The sequence below is a fragment of the Podarcis filfolensis genome, assembly GCF_964270895.1.
Source record: "Podarcis filfolensis genome assembly, chromosome: 10".
NCBI lineage: Eukaryota > Metazoa > Chordata > Lepidosauria > Squamata > Lacertidae > Podarcis > Podarcis filfolensis.
The window spans coordinates 59,257,905-59,276,527 of record NC_139612.1 but is presented as its reverse complement, the minus strand read 5'-3'; the positions used below and the strand labels follow the sequence as shown (position 1 = coordinate 59,276,527).

At 44.4% G+C, this 18,623-nt stretch overlaps 1 protein-coding gene across 24 annotated transcripts in view; it reads right to left on the bottom strand.

The window, feature by feature from the left end:
• Positions 1-18,623, bottom strand: part of CALD1 (caldesmon 1) — a 178,266-nt gene that overhangs the window by 71,200 nt on the left and 88,443 nt on the right. For 10 of the 24 annotated variants that reach the window (XR_014538750.1, XM_083572665.1, XM_083572689.1 and 7 more), the window contains one exon: positions 10,331-10,444. Coding sequence is in view for 23 of the 24 variants with exons in the window: in XM_083572665.1 (XP_083428791.1) it covers positions 10,331-10,401 (71 nt within the window). In the remaining variant the exon portion in view is untranslated. Of the gene's footprint in view, positions 1-10,330; positions 10,445-11,318; positions 11,626-18,623 lie in introns of those variants that run through there. The other 14 variants (XM_083572675.1, XM_083572669.1, XM_083572671.1 and 11 more) reach the window with 8 other exon arrangements.

The following is an 18,623-nucleotide window of genomic DNA, read 5'->3' as shown; positions in this document are numbered from 1 at the left end:
AATCTTTGGAATGTTCTCACTAACAGAGACCAGAAGAAGCGGTCGTGTCACATGGGCTGCAAATGAACTATTCACAGTCAAAGTGTGCAGTACTGCCCATTAATTTGCTAGCATAGATTATGGCTGGGGGTGGGGAACTGGAGGGACCTGACATCTTGAAACAGACATTTTAGTGGCTTCTACAAATATGGACCTGAGCAGACTTGCCACCCAGGCAGATTTTTACTGGGCGAGCAAATATTTTATCCGCTTCTACAGTTGCCAGAGATAAACGAAGCAAAGCCAAAAATAAATAAATAAACCCCCAAAAGAGTAGATTTACTATTGCTTCTTAGTTCACACATCGGGGTAGATTTCGGGCTGTGCAAGCGTGCAATGGGCACTGAGCCGAGGGGGTGCTGTCTCAAAGCTTGGCAACTGAGGCACTGGGCTATGGGATGGAGGCAGGGTCCTAAAGTCCTCTCGCCTCTTTCCCAAAACCTAGTCGGCGCTTTGCCAGCTTCAAGAAGGAGGTAGGAGGACTCTTGAACCTGTCAGTTCCCTCATGACTCCTTCCCAAAGTCAGATGCCTCCTTATCCGCCTTTGGGAAGGTAGTGTGAGGTCTGGGGAGGGGCTGCCAAATTTTGGCCTTGCACGGGCCACCGTAGTACCCAAATCTGTCACTGCACACGTTTTGGATGTCGTAGCCCTGCCTGCGTATTGAGGCATTCACTTGGGACGAGGCTGCATTTGTAGGACAGCCACTGCCTGATGTCTCAACTCAGGCCACTCCTCTGGAATATCTACAGTGCACCATTACCGCCTGAGCAGGTAGACTGAAGGTGAGGAACAGGCCGTAGGTGCTACATCTAAGCAGCCTCTAAACAGGAGAAGAAATGGCTCCTTTGCAAAGGAAAGTTATTCTGCAGGGACAGAGAACCCACAGCACTCCAGATTTCCATTACAGTGGTACCTTGGGTTGCAGACGCTTCAGGTTACAGATGCTTCAGGTTACAAACTCTGCTAGCCCAGAAATGGTACCTCAGGTTAAGAACTTTGCTTCAGGATGAGAACAGAAATCGTGCTCTGGTGGCGCGGCAGCAGCAGGAGGCCCCATTAGCTAAAGTGGTACCTCAGGTTAAGAACATTTTCAGGTTAAGAACAGACCTCTGGAACGAATTAAGTTCTTAACCAGTGGTACCACTGTAGCTCCAGCCAGCATGGAGAATACTCAGGGATGGTGGGACTAGGGGGTCCAACAAAATTCAGAGCACCACACTTTCCCCATCCTTGCAGTAGAAGCGTTTAGACTACGGGAAGGAATTCTGGAAAATTCCATTGGAAACAGGAGCAGAAATTGCCACAGTCTGCATGTTCGTTTCTGGACAGGATCGGAAATATGACTTGTATCCACTATCGTTGGAACCAAAACAGAAATGGACAGGATATCAGCATTTAGCAGGAAGCTTTTGGTTTGCATGAAATATCATTAAAAGCAAATGAGCAATAAATATGATATTTGGCATGAGGTGACTTCCTAAGGTCCTTGGGTTTTATTAGCACATTTGGCATTAATACAGAACAGAATATATGTCCAATGTGATCATTTTTATTAGTAATCACTTATGCAGATGTTACAAACATCTATGTACAGGCCTAAGCAAACGTCCATCCTTACCTTGCAGGTAAGCCTAAGTATGGAGTGCTCTTCCTAGGGAAGCTGCGTGTCACCAACCTTGGCATTGCTTCCAAGTCAGGCAAGGATTTTTGTTTTCCCAGGCATTTGGACAGCAATGATATTATATTATATTCTTAAATCTTCTTTTGTAATTTTTTTGTAAAAAATAATTATATGCTTATAAGTTACTTGTTTTTCTTACTGGGAAGTGATATGTAAATTTAACAAACATAAACCTACAACTAAAATAAATGTGCTAAAACAGATCACTCTGGCAGAAAATTTTCCAACGCAAACTGACTTTTTTTCTACACAAAGTTCACCAAATGAAAACCAAAAATTTCCCAGAAACACCACATACCTTTTGATGGTTTGTGCATTATTTAGAGTTATATTGGGCCCAACTCACAGAATTATAAACACTTGTAATAAAGAAATAAAATACCGTACTTTTCTGTGTATAAGACTAGGATTTTTTCTTTAAAAATCATGCTAAAAGTGGGGGTCATCTTATACATGGGTAGTGCATAGGGTGGACGTTTGATTGGTTGCTGCCGTGGCTGTCAGTGGCTATTGTGTGTGTTATTGGTTTCTGCGTCAATGGGTGGTGTTGATTGGCCGATGCTGCAGCAGTTGGGCGGGCAATTGGCAGCTCTGGGCAATCTTCCCCACAAAAAGCTCAACAAGTTTGTGTCATCTCCCCCCCCCCCATTTTCTTAAATTTGAGTCCCCCAAAATAGGGGGCGTCTTATACATGGGGGCGTGTTATACATGGAGAAGTACAGTAATTGTATTTTTTTGGCATACTCACCCCTCAATAGGGCTGGATTTGGTCCCAACATCTCCAGCTGCTGAATATTCGGCTTCAAGAAGCAGCTGAGATAACAAAACTTGGTTTGTTTGTGGAAGGGCCTCTTTGCTTACAGATACAGAGATTCCTTTTAGGAACATTTGGATTAGCCATGTCGCTGCATCTGCAGCATTTGCAGCCCCTATGTTTGCAAACAGAGCCATCTCCACGAAGATTTGAAATGCCACACAAATTACACAGCGTTTGGCCATAATAAGGGATGCCAAACCCCAACCCATAGTTGCACGCACATAACCACATTGCCTTCACTGAGATTTCATGCGCAAAAACCAAGAGTGGAGTCTTACCAAGCGCGCTTTCTGTTTTTGTCTCCATTTGCTGCCACGGAGCAGTAGCCATTGAAAAATGATAGCAAAGTCTTTTGCAGACAGACTTAAGGAAGATTGTCTTCCCTAGCCCATGACTCCCATAAGAGATGCCAGCCTTCATTTTCAAGGGCAGCAACTTAGGCCCCATCTGCACTACAGTGGTACCTTGGGTTAAGAACTTAATTCATTCTGGACATCCGTTCTTAACCTGAAACTGTTCTTAACCTGAAGCACCACTTTAGCTAATGGGGCTTCCCACTGCCGCTGTGCTGCTGCTGCTGCACGATTTCTGTTCTCATCCTGAAGCAAAGTTCTTAACCCGAGGTACTACTTCTGGGTTAGCAGAGTCTGTAACCTGAAGCGTCTGTAACCTGAAGTGTATGTAACCCAAGGTACCACTGTATACCACTTTAAAACAGCTGAGGCTTCCTCCAAGGTATGCTGGGAATTGCAGTTTGTTTTGAGTGCTGTGAGTTTTAAGGAGACCCCAATTCCCCACAAAGATCTACAGTTTTTAATAATCAACCCTTCTTCCCCATGGGACACTGTGTGACCAATAGTTCTCCCCACAACAATGTAAAAGCTGCAGGTTTTAGTACATTTGCCTGCAATTTTGGAACAATACTCTGATATGATCACATTAAACAAAATCTGCCACCGAAATGTTTACTTAACTTCCTTTGAATTGCATGCAGTTCTTTGACATGAACTCTAATCTGTGTTATTATATAGACTGGGGAACTGCTGAAGGAAGCTATTCTATCTATTGTTTTGTTGTTGTTATTTGCCTTTTTCTTTTTAATGACACCATAGTCTTCACTTAGGAAAACTAATGACTGTATTTCATTATTAGCCCAAAGCTGTTTTGATGTATTCTTCTATGCCCCGGTGAATTCAGAAAATAAGACTCACAGCACAGCACACCAAAGTTTCTATGTAGGAAACAAAATACTTTACAAACATCAGATATACCTATCATCTACGAAGTGTGAGATACCTTCAGAATTTAAAAGGGAATGAATATAAGGTTTTAAGAAACTTCAGCATCTTCAGAATAACGAAGAAGAGCCATCCCACAAGCACATAGGTGCAAGAACACCAGTCTCCCTGGGTCCTTGGACTTTTAGCCCGGAGGAAAATAGCTTCAAAAAGTAGCTTTTTAAGAGAGTGTAAATATTTTCTTAAATAGTTACACTACTTACACTCACTTAAGGGTCTCTTTACATTGCTGTTGTAAATCAGCAGATGAAAATTAAGGTCATAAACAACAAAGTCCTTTAATGAAAATGCCTTTTTCAGCTATAACAGCAGCATTGGGAGCCCCCAGCTGTAACATGGAAAATAAATCTCATAGCTGTAAAGTTGTGTGGTTTACATATGCCCCGAGGAGGCTCTTGCAAAGACATTTCATTCTGAGTCGTTCTCTTGTTTGGACCCCTCAGGGAGGGACACAGCTCAATGGCAAAGGCCGTAATTTGCACGAAGAAGGTCCTAGCTTCAGTCCTGGACATCTTCACTTACACGAGGGTAAAGAACTCTATAGGAGACCCCAATGAACTGCTGTTCAGTCAGAGTAGACAATATTGGACTAGATGGACAATACTGGAGGAAGGGTCATGCCTCAGTGATGGACCCCAAGCTTTGCATACAGATGGGAATTCATACTAAGACCATTGTCTTCAGGTAGACCTTCATCTGGATCCCTGGAGAACTATGCCTATCAGTGTAGATTTAAAAAGTGCAATGGATATGAGTACCTGCTGTCTATGCCCACCTATGCTCTAACTGTATGTATAAAGCAAAAATTACCAAGTCTCCCAGGTTCTCTTAGGCAATGGAAACCAAAAACTCTGGCTCTACATAGGGTTGCCATATTTCAAAAGGTGAAAATCTGGCTTTTGACTTGCATCCTGTGCGGAGGCAATCCGAGGTGTCAAGGCTGCAGTGCCCTCTTTGCTCCAGAGCTGCCCAACACGCTGCTGGCACATGCAGGGCGCTGGGTGCCCACAGCTCCCCAGAGCCTCCAGCTGTTTGGGGAGGCAGGGGATGCCATTTCCAGCCAATCGGAGGCCTCTGCGCTCCTCCCCGAGTTGCCTCGCTGTGCTTCCCGCTGGGTGCGTGGCTGAGTCTGGCGCACAACAGGCGTCACGTCTTCTCTGGCCAAGCGCACTGTGCAGTGCACCAGACACAGGAAGGGCAGCTGGGGCACTCTCAGTGGCCCCACAGGGAGGGTCAATGGGCTTCTCGGGCTGCCTGCTCCTGGGCCGGTGAGGCAGCTGGCAAGGAAGGCCCATCCACCGTTTGCTTCCTTTTCTGCCTCCCTTTTGCTGCTGCATCTGTGACTGGAGCTGTTGGGAAGGCTGCACTGGGTTGCCATACGACTGGGTTTTCCCGGACATTTTACCACTTACCAGAAATTTCCCCCAGATGCAATTTCTGAGGGCCCAATCCCAGATATGTCCTGGGAAACCCAGGTGTATGGCAGCCCTAGCTCTATAACACCTCATCGCTCAGGGAAGTTGGGAGAGCAGGAGAACGTGCTAAAGAAAAGCCCATTTACTATTCTAGTTTCTGGGATTTGGTTTTGTTCAAAACACAAAAACACAAGAGACTTCTTTTTAAAAAGCACTAAGCAACAACGCGGGACGCGGGTGGCGCTGTGGGTTAAACTACAGGGCTTGCCAAGTTCAGCGGTTCGAATCCCCGTGATGGAGTGAGCTCCCATTGCTCTGTCCCTGCTCCTGTCAACTTAGCAGTTCAAAAGCACATTAAAGTGCAAGTAGATAAATAGGTACCGCTCCGGCGGGAAGGTAAACGGTGTTTCCGTGCACTGCTCTGGTTCGCCAGAAGCGGCTTAGTCATGCTGGCCACATGACCCGGAAGTTGTACGCCGGCTCCCTCAGCCAATAAAGCGAGATGAGTGCCGCAACCCCAGAGTCAGTCACAACTGGACCTAATGGTCAGGGGTCCCTTTACCTTTAAGCAACAACACAGTCCTCAAACAAACATTACTATTTCTGAAAGTCCAGCACAGCACAATATTTCCTCAATCCATCCCACCACAAAATGGTGGTTAACCATAGAGGGTGCAGTAAGCCCAAGTTCAAGCTATGCTTCATACTCATAACTTTAGTTGGGAAGGCCAGTTTTATTAATTTGTATTTATTTCAATGACTATTTCAGGCTGGAGCACAACTTCCTAACAGTTATAACACACATACTAAAAGGTAAGAGCAAAAAAACATGATCTATCAATAGTAGGGATGGGGGAGAAATTTGGTTCCGTTTCTATTTAAAGATGAATCTACAGTACCTAATACACACTTTCTGAAATAATACAAAAAACTGAAACGCAGCCATCCTTTTGAAAGTCTCACTTCTGCCATTACAGTCCTCCAGCCGAGTAATGTTTACAAAAATGCATATATTAGAGTGCAAAAATATGACATTTTAGTGAAAGCAGCATGCACAAATGTGTTATATTAGGGAAGACCGCTTTGCCAAAATGTGTCGGTCAGGAGAAATTCGCTCTAAAATGCTGGAGAATATTCATGAGGATTTCTTTTTAAATGCAAGCTAATGTGGAGAACTAAACTAAAGGCTCAAAAAATGAGAAGCGGAAATTAAGCAAAAAAAAAAAAAAAAAAAAACCCTGACAAAATCACCCACTCCTAATCAATAGGAAGAAACCAGCAGGCAAGTCATAACCAAACAGTCCCAAGAGCCCATCCCAAATGCTTATAGCAAGAGGTTTTATTTTAGCACCAAAAAGTAACCTCCATAGGCATTACGTAATCAAGCTGCTGCAGTGCAGAAGACCTGTCTCACACCCCACATAATGTATAGCTCCCAAAAGGGTGATGTCAAGGCGTGCCCTGCTCCCAAGGTGAGTCTTAAAGGTCAGGCACGGCAATATGGGGGAAAGACATTCCTCCAAATAGCCAAGTCTTAAACCACTCAGAGCATTATAAGTTATATCTAGTGCCTTGAAATCAGGCCAGAGCATAATGGCAGCCGGTGGACTTATTTGAGGACTAGTGTTATGTGGTTCCCATAAGATGTTCTACCCAGCATATTTGCCACCACATTATGCAGCAAGTTGCAGCCTCCATGTCATGTTTAAGGATTGTAGTCACCCAGTCGATAGCTTAGCAGATCATGGATGACTGAGGTCAAGCTATCCCTGTCTGGGAATGGCTGAAGCTGGTCCAAAGCCTCCGTGACGCCAAGGCCACTTGGGCCTTCAATGACAAAGATGAATCTAGGAGTTCTCCTAGACAATGCACCTAGGATGAAATCCTCCAACCCACAGAGCCTCCATATAGAGAAAGGGATTGTTTCTTGCTGTTTTAAACAGCCACCCTAGCAAGATGCCCACATCCACAGACTGTTACCCAGCCAGCCATCTTGGATGTTGGCCACACGTATAGAGAGGAATTCAAAACGCCCATGAGCTTGCCCCCAGTCCTTGCCAAATCAGGAAACTTCAGCTGGATATATGGGGGAGGGGAGAGGGAAATACTGATACCAGTATAATTCAAGCCAGATCTGAATGGTGCAAGTGTTCGGTGAAATCCCTAGAGTGTTTTAAAACCTGGAAATACTGCTGGTTTCAGGCCTTTTGTTTAATTAGTTACAATAGCACAGCTAATCAATCTTCAATCAGTTGATGGATTTAACATATACATTTCCCCATCTATACGCCATTTCAGGTCACAGACTTCATGCTTGACTTCTCCACAGATATATTCCTTGGAAGGCTCAGCAAACTTCTTTCAGACGTTTTGCAGAAATGCAAACAGAATGCACTTTTTAAACCCCTAACCTAAATGGTTACTTTACTTTATTTCTAAAGCTCCTATCTAAAGTATATTGTATAAATAGGTGTTGCAGGACAAATAGGGCTACCACCACTGCAATGTGGTTACGTCCAGAACAGTGTAAGAACTCAGTAGCCCTCCAAATGTCATTGGACTACTACTCTCATCATCCCTGACCACTGGCCATGCTGGCTTGGAGTTATGGGAGTTGGAGTTCAGCCACATTTGGAGCGTCATGGTTTCCTCCACTCCCTGGTGTAGAGCAAAGCACAACATCTGATGTGACATGGTGTATTTCCTCTCCACAGTCAGCCCGTGAGGCGAGACAGGAGCAGAGACACCATGAGGTCATGCCATGCAGTTGTGTTATATCCCATGTTACCATGGAGATGGGGGTGAAAATCTAACAGCAACATTAGGAGAGATGTTCTAGCCCAGTTGTACCAGAAAGAAGCTGAACCCAAAATGCTGCTCCACTTCCCCAGCCCATCTGGCAGCTGTGAAAATGAGATGGATCTCCCACCCAGTGAATTTCTAGGTAGTGTGGGCAGGCAAAATTTTTCCACATTGCCAGAGGCAAGGGGCTTACTGGGAACAAGTAGCAACTCCCCACCCTCTTCCTTTCGTTGTTAAAAAATCAGTGTAAACAGCAGGAGTAATTTTTTCTCTCAGCGGCCTAAAGGGCTGCCATGTTCTCCCATAATGCCTCACTTCAAACAATGCTATGCCTTGACATAACATCACCCCAGGGGCATTTCTCTCAAATGTTTTCCCAATTGTGAAAATTCTGCTGATTTTAAAGCAGTATAGAAACTCACAAAACTCTGCCCACAGACCTGTAGGGGGGTGAATGCACACATGTCGTAGGGGGCAACAGTGTCCCATCAAGCCACCTTCAATAACTGGGGTTAGGGAGAACCAGCTCAATACTGGAAGCAAGGTCAATGTCAAGGTAGACATGGTTGGGCACTAGCTGAGTCCCACCCTATAGCCAGGGCCCCACTCCTTGGAGCCTCCCAACCTCCTTGCTTGGTGTGGCTTCCAGTTCACATGCCATCTCAGAGGAGCTGAGGAGAGCGAGGAGAAGCAACAGTAATCTCCAAAGGCTTTGTCCTCTCTCTCTGGGAGATGGTGCCAACTGGGTGCAGAGGGAGAGGCAATGGCAACAGCAGTGTGCCTGCTCAGAGTGGGAAACCCAACCCACAGAGATCATCTGGCCCAAGGACCTCCCCCAAAGTAGCTGAGAGTTTCCGTGCACCCTCCATTTGCATCCACACACAAGCTGGCCTAATCTCAGCAATCTCATACATATGAGCAGTGGAATGGGCAGCTTTTCAAAACAGCTCCTTACAGTGAAAATCCCTGGACACCAAATCTTCTTCGACAAGACTCATATTCTGAACTGAATGAGGATGAAAGGCGAACTGCTTATTCCCATGCCAACTAAAACACGCGGAAATGCATACCCTTCAACAGTTTGAAACCAATATCTGGGACGCCATCTTCCTGGTTTTTATCACTAGAGCACAGCGGCCATTTTGGTTGCTGTGATCTTGCATGATTTCGCACTGTGCCCCCCCAAAAAAGCACTTATCAGAGCTTCACGCCCAGAAACACACATTTTGGGGTACCACATGAGACTGCAGCCCTGCAAAAAGCGCTTCTTCAGGGGGGGACACGAAACGGCGTGAGATCACAGCAACCAAAATGGCCGCCTTCTCTCACAATAAAAAAATGGACGGTATGCAAATAGCTCCATGAAGCCCTCTTTCGCAGAACTAATAACAGCAGTCTGTTGGGGGGTGCTGATGTCTCTATGTGTTTAGACTTCTTGCCATATACGCCTCAGCTCTCATTTGGTTCACACGCCAGTAGGATGTAAAGGAAGCACCCAGAATAACTTCTGTTGCAGTTCATACTAGGTGGATAAGTAGTTGAAGAGCCCTTTAACTGGGTCTGAGCTCAGGGAACAGTGGTTGAGCTTTGCAGCATTTGCCAAGCAGGCATCCTTGGGATTAAGTGCTTATCTAGGGGCCAGGAGGTGGTGAATTTGGCCCACGGGCTATCAGTTCCCTACCCTGGGCTTAAAGAGCTTTGTTCTCCACCAGTACCATACAAAGGGAACAAGGAAGAAATTGTTCCAGAGGATATAGTCTGAAAGGACGTGTTAGAATTAAACACTCTATCCACTATTAATAAGCAACGGTATTTACTGTTGCATACTATACTGTTAAGGACACATTAAAAATGTTCCCTACCAGCTTCTACTCAAACACCCTGTAATTTCATCGTAGGCTCTCAAACAGGACTGCGTCGACTTGACAGTAATTAGACACTTTAAACATGGCTATTACCAGCTTCTTCTGCTCCCTCCTAATAAGGCCTATAAACTGTCTTCTGCCTCCCTGCTCCTTCAGGTAATTCCCTCCCAAGGCACAAAAGGTGGCAAATGGAATTCACAGACGGGCCTAGTGGTTGAGGAACTGCTGCGTTCATACTATGCAAAAAAAGAAAGAAAGAAAGTTGCTTTTCTTAAGCTTCCAGGCAGCACGGTCTGTTGAACCATGTCTCTTCGGTTCATTTTAACGGGAGGAAGTCTCAGAGACACTGCTTTTTTAAAAAGTAAAAAATAAAACTGCAGACAGCATTTCCAAATAAAATTTAATTACTCACCTCTCTGCTTCCAGGCGCATCTCCTCTCGTTTTTGCCTCCTGAGCTCTCTGCGACGTTCAAAGTCGTCCATGGCGTGCACTCAGACTTGGATAACCCCCCCAAATCAGACTGAACTTCAGGGAGAAAGAGAGAGAGAGAGGCAAAAGTTGCTTAGAACAACACATGGAAATGAAAGGGTGCCTTTAATTAACTGGGTTACATTAAATTTTTGTTCGCCTTTTAAATTCAGCTCCAAATTCAGTTCTCTATTACATTCCCCTTGATAGTAAACTGGATCCCCAAAGAGTCACCGAGATAAAATTTTAAAAATTTTGATGCAACACATTTTGGAATTCAGCTCCCTAACTAGAAATTAAAATGTTTTAAAAGTAAACAAGAACATTTTCTATTTTTTGTATGAAGGCTTTTTTTGTGCCGGGGGAACAGTCTTTTTTTTAAAAAAAAGAAACAAACAAAAAATATATAAACAATTTTATTATTCCTTAAGATTGCACAACAGTTGACAAAACAACTATTATTTAACCACAATCTGGGTATAATAAACATGAGCAATGTATACATTTTAACATTAGCTTGGTTCCTGGAACTGTGAATGAAATATTAGTTAATTTGTAACATCACAATTATACAATTGCAGACTTGGGGGGGAGAGAGAAAGAGGAGGGGAAAACTGTAAATAAAGAAATCAAGCAACTTTTTCCAGCAAAATGCTACCCTGAACTTGAAAGATCTTTTGCTTTGCTAGCCACACTACTAAAAGGAGGAATTTTGGGAAGATTAAAGGTGGCATTAGGGGTGGAGAGGAGGGGCTGGAGAGAGAGAACCTAGTGTTTTAAAACATCATCCAGTCAAAGGCAATTTTGCTATAAATCCTTCTTCAGAAAGCAAAGCTGGAGGTTGGCACATTTTTGCTGGGTTTTGGGGAAGAAGGGCGGGGAGGGGAGAAAGAGACAGAGCTTGATTCCTGCAATTTAAACAGGCACCTACCTTCCTCCTGAGGGTTTACTCCATGAAATATTTGCTCTCTTCTATAGTTCCTTCATATGCAAAGCCCTCTCAGCCTTTGGTTTATATCCTATCGAGACAAATATAGGAGAATTCTCCTGCAGGCCCCAAACTTAAAAATGACTACCAGAAAAGGGAAAGCTGCTCTCTTTTTTGTCCCTGCTTTGTTTACAGAGCTGTCAGTGGTTAGTTAAACTCTGCCTGGAATCTGGCATTTAAGGCCTGCTCCAAGATTGCTTCCTGTGCAGAACAGGAGGCCCTCAACTTCCTCTGGAATTCTAGCCTAGACTCTGCACTCAGGGTGCTTTTTTTTATTTAAAAGGGAGAGAGGGGAAAAGAGTCCTCCCCCCTCCCTCGTGCAAAATTTCCAACCCTTTACTCCAAGTTCAGGCATTTGCAATGAAGGAAAGAGGAAAGAGAAGGGACGGGAGGACACGGAGTTGATGCACAGTGCAATTTTAAGGAGACAAAAAGAAAACTGGAATTAGTTAAAGCTTGCCTGCTGATTATATGTATATATAGGGCTTGCTCACATATGATTACTTGGTGGAAGTGAGACAGAGGAGGAGGGGAGACCTATGCAGAGGCCTTCCTTAATATTTGAACAGGAAGACTGTTGCCATGCTTATCGAGTTGAAGGGCAGATCACACGAAGGTGGAGGAGGGGAACTGGACAACCATCAAATATTTTCCTATTACAGTGGTACCCCGGGTTACATACGCTTCAGGTTACAGACTCCACTAATCCAGAAATAGTACCTCGGTTTAAGAACTTTGCTTCAGGATAAGAACAGAAATCGTGCAGCAGCGGCACAATGGCAGCAGGAGGCCCCATTAGCTAAAGTTGTGGCATTTAAAGCACCATGATACCCATTTAAACAGTCACAGCTTTCCCCAAAGAATTATTGGAGCTCTAGTTTCTTAAGGGTGCTGAGAGTAATTATGAGGTTCCTATTCCACTCAATTCCCTGAGAGGTTTAACAACTACTCATTCTTCTTCGCAAGCTCTCACCCAGAACAAATAATCACACAATATCACAGCATTTGGCAAACCTATTGTGTTCAGCTAGATCTGGAAATGGGACGCAGGTGGTGCTGTGGGTTAACACACAGAGCCTAGGGCTTGCCGATTAGAAGGTCGGCGGTTTGAATCCCTGCGACGGGGTGAGCTCCCGTTGTTCAGTCCCTGCTCCTGCCAACCTACCAGTTCGAAAGCACATCAAAGTGCAAGTAGCTAAATAGGTACCGCTCTGGCAGGAAGGTAAACGGCGTTTCCGTGCACTGCTCTGGTTCGCCAGAAGCGGCTTAGTCATGCTGGCCACATGACTCAGAAGCTGTACGCCGGCTCCCTCAGCCAATAAAGCGAGATGAGCGCTGCAACCCCAGAGTCGGCCACAACTGGACCTAATGGTCAGGGGACCCTTTACCTTTACCTTTAGATCTGGAAACGGCAGCAACCGTTTTCAGCTTGTTTCAGCCAAAGCAAGGTGCGGCAAACGATGGGAGACAAATGCTGAAAGTTCCTAATGGCCAAATGATGACAAACACAGAAGGAAAACTCAGTTTCTGGAACTCTGATGCAGAGACACTGAATGCAGGCATGGGAGGAAAACGATCAATTCTGATTGACTGGGGTTATTTAAGCAGAGGCTAACGGTCCATCTGTCAGGATGTTGTAGCTGCGCTCTACGCTGCAAAAGCTGCTAGGAGCAGGGTGGGTAGACTAGATGCCTTCCTAGGTCCCCTTCCTTCAAAGCAGTGTTCTGTGGCCAACATATCAGTGATGTAGAGCTGTGCCAACCTATCAACATCCAAGCACCCATGCGCTGCCGTGTTGTACACATGAAAACAGATATATGCTTGCAGCACTTCAATCGTCATTCAAGGATCGCAGTCCACATCGTGCCCCCACCCCCCATAGTATTCCATGATTAAGGGTCTGTTCTGCTATATACTATACAAGCAGCCTCAGTCCTAGCATTGCTTGGGGGTTCTAAGAAACCAAAACATTGGTGCAGTTATGAAATCAGTGATTAAAATCAGTGCGGTTTTGAAAGGCTCAGTCCACCATCTTGATTCAAAATGGGGCCCAGCTGTATCCAAACATAGACAAAAGCCCTGATTTTGGAAACTAACATTTCTTCATGATAATTTAAGAGGCATCCAAATGCACAGTGAACAAGCAACTTTCCAAAATGTATAGCAATTGGTTTATTCTCCAAAATTGTGCAAACATCAGAGTATGGCTGCGTTTTGGCTTGTGTATCTTTTTCACAAAGTGCAGACTGGGGCAGTTCACCTTTAAATGTGAAGTTCATCAAATGTCTCCGCCTTCCTGAATGCAGGCCCTAACTAGAAGTTGCAGGGGACTTGTGGCGGCGGCTGGTTCATGTCCTAATCTCCCCACCCTCCATAGACTTGGTAACTTCCAGCATAATATATGGCAGACATCTCAATCAGCCTTCCCCTTGCCCTCCAAAAGCCAAATTGATGATTCTGATTGGAGGGTACAGCAGGGTGGAGTGGAATGACAGCACATCACTCATTTTCTTTTACTAGGCTTCTTTTTAAGTAGAAAAAAAAATAGTATGAAAAGTACAAAAAGGGGAGGGGGGAATCACAAGACCTTTTTTTAAAAAAAGAATCCTAGTCTCTACAGTAGCCTTCAATGCTTATTAGAATAATGAAATCGGGGCACAGGGAAGGCATGCTGCTCACCCCCCTCCCAAAAGTTGAAATGTAAGAGCACGCAAGATTTCGTTAAGATGATACAAGCTAGAGTTGTGGTCTGCAATACTACAAAGCTTAAGGAGGCTGCAGAAAGGATCTGGAGGAAGTGGACACATATTGTAAACAATTCACAGTGCCCAAAAACAGCTTAGAAAAAATAGAGGGATGATGATGATGGAGGTTAAAGTGGCCACAGCTGAAGGTCACCAACTCTTTTAGCAGCTGCTATTAGTGGAGGCATGAGACTGACTGGGTCTGTTTGTATGCATAGCCTCATCTAGGAGGTGAAATGGCTAATTCCAAGCGTCCTGTACATTCTGGCCTTTGAGGGTATAAAATGTATTGCTTCAGTTGCGTGTATGCTATGGCATCTGCTGAACCACAAGCAAGCGACCCCGGGGAAGAAGACAGGCGAGCCATTCCAATTCTCCCTTCCCCACCCCCTCCACCATCTGAAAAGTCGAGCAAACTAGCAGCAATCCGGACTCAAGCTTAGGTTGTTTAAACTGGCACCCTGAATTTATAGCTATGTCAAGCATTCTTCTGCAATATCTAAAAGAATTAGATATTCTTAGTCCGTCTGGAAGGAAAACAAATAAATCTGTTTTCTATCAAAACCTGTTCAGAAATATTTGGAAGTGAAAAATTCTCCAGAAGACTACAAGGGAGGGAGGGTCATTGGCCATTGTTCAGACCTGCTATAAACAGGGACAAGTTCTGCAGAAACTGAGAAGAGGTTGAAAGCACTCACAGGCACCCGTTTAACCCTTTAGCATGCTACATGTAAGCCAGGGGGAGAAATTAGCATGGTCTAAATGTTAGTGAAAACCTACCCAGCTCACACTTTCGAGACCCACACACAAGCTGAAATGCAGCTTTCCTTCAAAACTCACAGCCCTCCTCATTTTGTGATACAGTCCTCCAATCAGAAAATGCATACAGACTGTATTTTAGACTAAAGCAGGAACAAAAATGCATATATTACTGAAAATAACACAAAAAAAGCATCCCAACAGGGGAAATTGCTTGCAAAAATGACTATATTAGGCAAAATAGCACACACAAAAATGTGCTTCTGGAAATCTAGCAGAATGTAGTAGAAGTTTAGTGCTCATTTTTGTGCTAATCATTCCCATTAAAAAAAAACCCAAACCATTTGCAGCCCTAGAAACCCATATTGTGGGTGCTTTGCTTGCGTAATGAAATATTTGGGAGTATTTTGGTATACCTCTCACAGTGAATCATAGGGGAACAGAAGCATGCATGAGTGGGAAAGGGTAATGGAGTGATAACAGGTCCATTGACAATCATTGTTGTGTCGTACCACAACCCACTTTCATGAATGAAATTGAGTGTGACGTGGTGGTTTGTCAGTCAAAAACCCACAATGCAAAATGTACTGCATTGCAAAAGGGACATTCGGAATCAAGACAAAATGGCAGCATCTATCATCCTATCTCCCTGCTCAAAAAAAGAAAAAAAGAAACCCCTCCATTTAAGGTTGTTCTGGACTGACTTCTTCCTCTGTGTTCCTTTCATGTAACCATGTACGCAGTCCTTACTGTAAACTTGACTATGTTTCCATGTTCATTGAAGATACTGAACTTGTGCACCACTTTTTTTTTTTAAAGGATATGTATCCAGCAGCTTGCTTCTTCCCAAACAGAACAGCTCATTTGGGACGCCAGTTAAAATAAACACATTAGCTCATGTGAACATAGAAGTTTTGTTTGAATTCAGCCCATCCCTTCGTTCTTCAGTGTGTGCCTTTAAAGGCTTTCAAGGCATGGCAATCCCAGGCAAAACAACAATCGCCACCCTAAATGCCATTCAACTCGATATAGTTTTACAAGGGCTGGAAAACCAGGGCTGTGGAGCAAACACACTGTGCATTGGGCAAAGCTGGCAAGTTACAAACTCATACTCACCCCCAACCTTCACATCGGATAAGAGAGAAACCACCTTCAACCCTGGTGGCCTTAAAGATTCCTTTTCTGCTCTGTTGAGAACAGATCCATGCAGCAAATCTAGGAATACTGCACAGCAGCCAGGTGCAAAAGAAGGGCCTCTGCACCTTTAGTAATTGTGTAGAATAGGTGACAAGCTACACCTGCTGAAATCCTTCTTCCATCCAGCTATTAAAGGTGCAGGAGGCCTGTCTTGCATCTGCCCCCTCCCCCGCCCTTTCCTGACTGTTTTCAGAAAATTCAGTCCGGCTTTATTAATTGAAATTGTAAATCAGCTTTCAAGTGATTTCCTGAATGGGCTTCTCACTCTGAAACAGACATAAACTGGTGCATATCTGTGGAGATCTTTGGATGCAACACCAAGCCGTGGTTTGGTATTCTGTGAGTAAGCACTGAGGAACCTTGGGCTCGTCCATGCACCTCTCACTTTCCTCCTTGTTATGTACTGAGTTGAATAGGATCCAAAATGCAGCAGTCTGATTGGTCCTAGAACAATAGGATTCAGAATACAGCAGTCTGATTGGTCCTAGAACAATAGGATCCAGAATGCAGCAGTCTGATTGGCCCTAGAACAATAGGATTCAGAATACAGCAGTCTGATTGGTCCTAGAACAATAGGATCCAGAATGCAGCAGTCTGATTGGTCCACAGGAACCACCCAATCCAGCTCCAGGTGGAAGTGAATCCGCAACCTGATTCGCCTACAGGTGAATCCCGGAATTAGCCAATCACATGGGGCCCATTGTGTAAATAATGGATATAAATAGACATTCTGGAGGAACTTCCATTCCTCATCACCACTATGAGCTGAATAAAGAGCATGAAATCCACTCTTGACTCCGAGTATGTTTCACTCCCCATGTTCAACAATATTCCTTCCTGGTTCATAAGCAAGCACTGACCGTCTTCTGCCCATTTGGACAAAACTGTAAACTATGGTTTGCGACAAGCAAGGATTGGAAAGAAGGTGTCTTGCCATGCAGGGGAAAAGAAAGAGCCACAGGCCCCTCAGTGCACATTCATGTAACAAAAATCCATGGATAGGTGTCATGTCTGAACATACCCTACGTATACTGCACTTGACAGCTTGTTTTAATGGCCCTCTCCCACGGCAGCACTAAACCCGCTTCTGGGTTTTTAATTAAAATGCTATATAAAAGCCTTAATCACCTGTGAATGAGCTTGTTTTATGAATGCTTTTATCACTCGGCCGACACCCTCCCTCCTCCTTTCCCTCTATTTTTCCTCGCATCTTGCGCTAAACAAAACATTAAGGTCACGCGCAAGGACAGTCACGAGAAGCCAGGAAATGCAAAAGGTAAAATTCCAGCAGGAACACTAATTAATTCAGCTAGCTGCATGCTTTCAGCAGTATATTTTACAAGACAAACAATGATCCTCTGAGCTAACCTTTCACCCAGGGAGGGGGGATTCTGGAATATAGTAATTCCATGCGATGCAGTCAGCAGCCTATAATATCTTTGAGGACGGGTGCGGGGATTGTTCAGAGTTTGGGTGGCCAGATACAAACAGGGACAGAATTCCTATATAATACTTAGCATTTATAGAGTTCACCAGTACAATCTTGTTGTATGTAAGTGCCACTGAGTTCAGCGAGGGTTCAGTTAGTTAGTTCTCGTTCTCTCTCTCTCTCTCTCTTAGAGGGACATATAGTCCACCCCCTTTGGCCCAACATGAGGCTACACAAATCAGAGTTGTTGTTAAACATATATGTTACCCTTCTGCAGAAAACATTAGGGCAGTTTACAGTTTTAAAAATACATTTTTTAAAGTTAAAATGGCTAGGGTGGGGAACATGATCAAAATCAGGATACTGAAATCAATACAGTGGTACCTCAGGTTACATACGCTTCAGGTTACAGACTCCACTAACCCAGAAATAGTGCTTCAGGTTAAGAAATTTGCTTCTGGATAAGAACAGAAATTGTGCAGGATAAGAACAGAAATCGGGCTCCGGCGGCAGCAGGAGGCCCCATTAGCTAAAGTGGTGCTTCAGGTTAGGAACAGTTTCAGGTTAAGAACGGACCTCCGGAACGAATTAAGTACTTAATCCGAGGTACCACTGTACTAAGATCTCATCAGATATTTTTTTTTTTTGGGGGGGGGGGGACTTATGCTTTTGTGTAAAATGAATTAATAATGCCTTCATGTGGAATGGAAAAGACAGCAGCATGAGCTTTATTTGGGCCTTCAGGGGGAGTGTGTAGCTGACCCATCACCAAGCATCTCCACCACTTGCATGCTTGAGGACGAGGTCTGAAGCACGGATCCTGCTCTATACGCAGAGGCTCCCCCTGTGATTTAGAAACGGCATTGTGCAGGGTCCTAAATCGTACAAGGAGCCAGCAGAGAGCAGGATCACCGCTTCAGACACTCCCAACCACACGTATTGTTTTTACTCTTCTAGAATTTTCCAGAAAGCCAACTGGAGGACAACCTCAAAGGTATGGACTTGAAGCTCTGGTTGCTGGCAGTCTCAGGGATCCAGAAGCGCTTACCTGGTAGTGGTGATGGTCACAGTAGCAGCTGGGAACCTACCCAGAGTATCCTAGAATGCACCAGAAGGCAT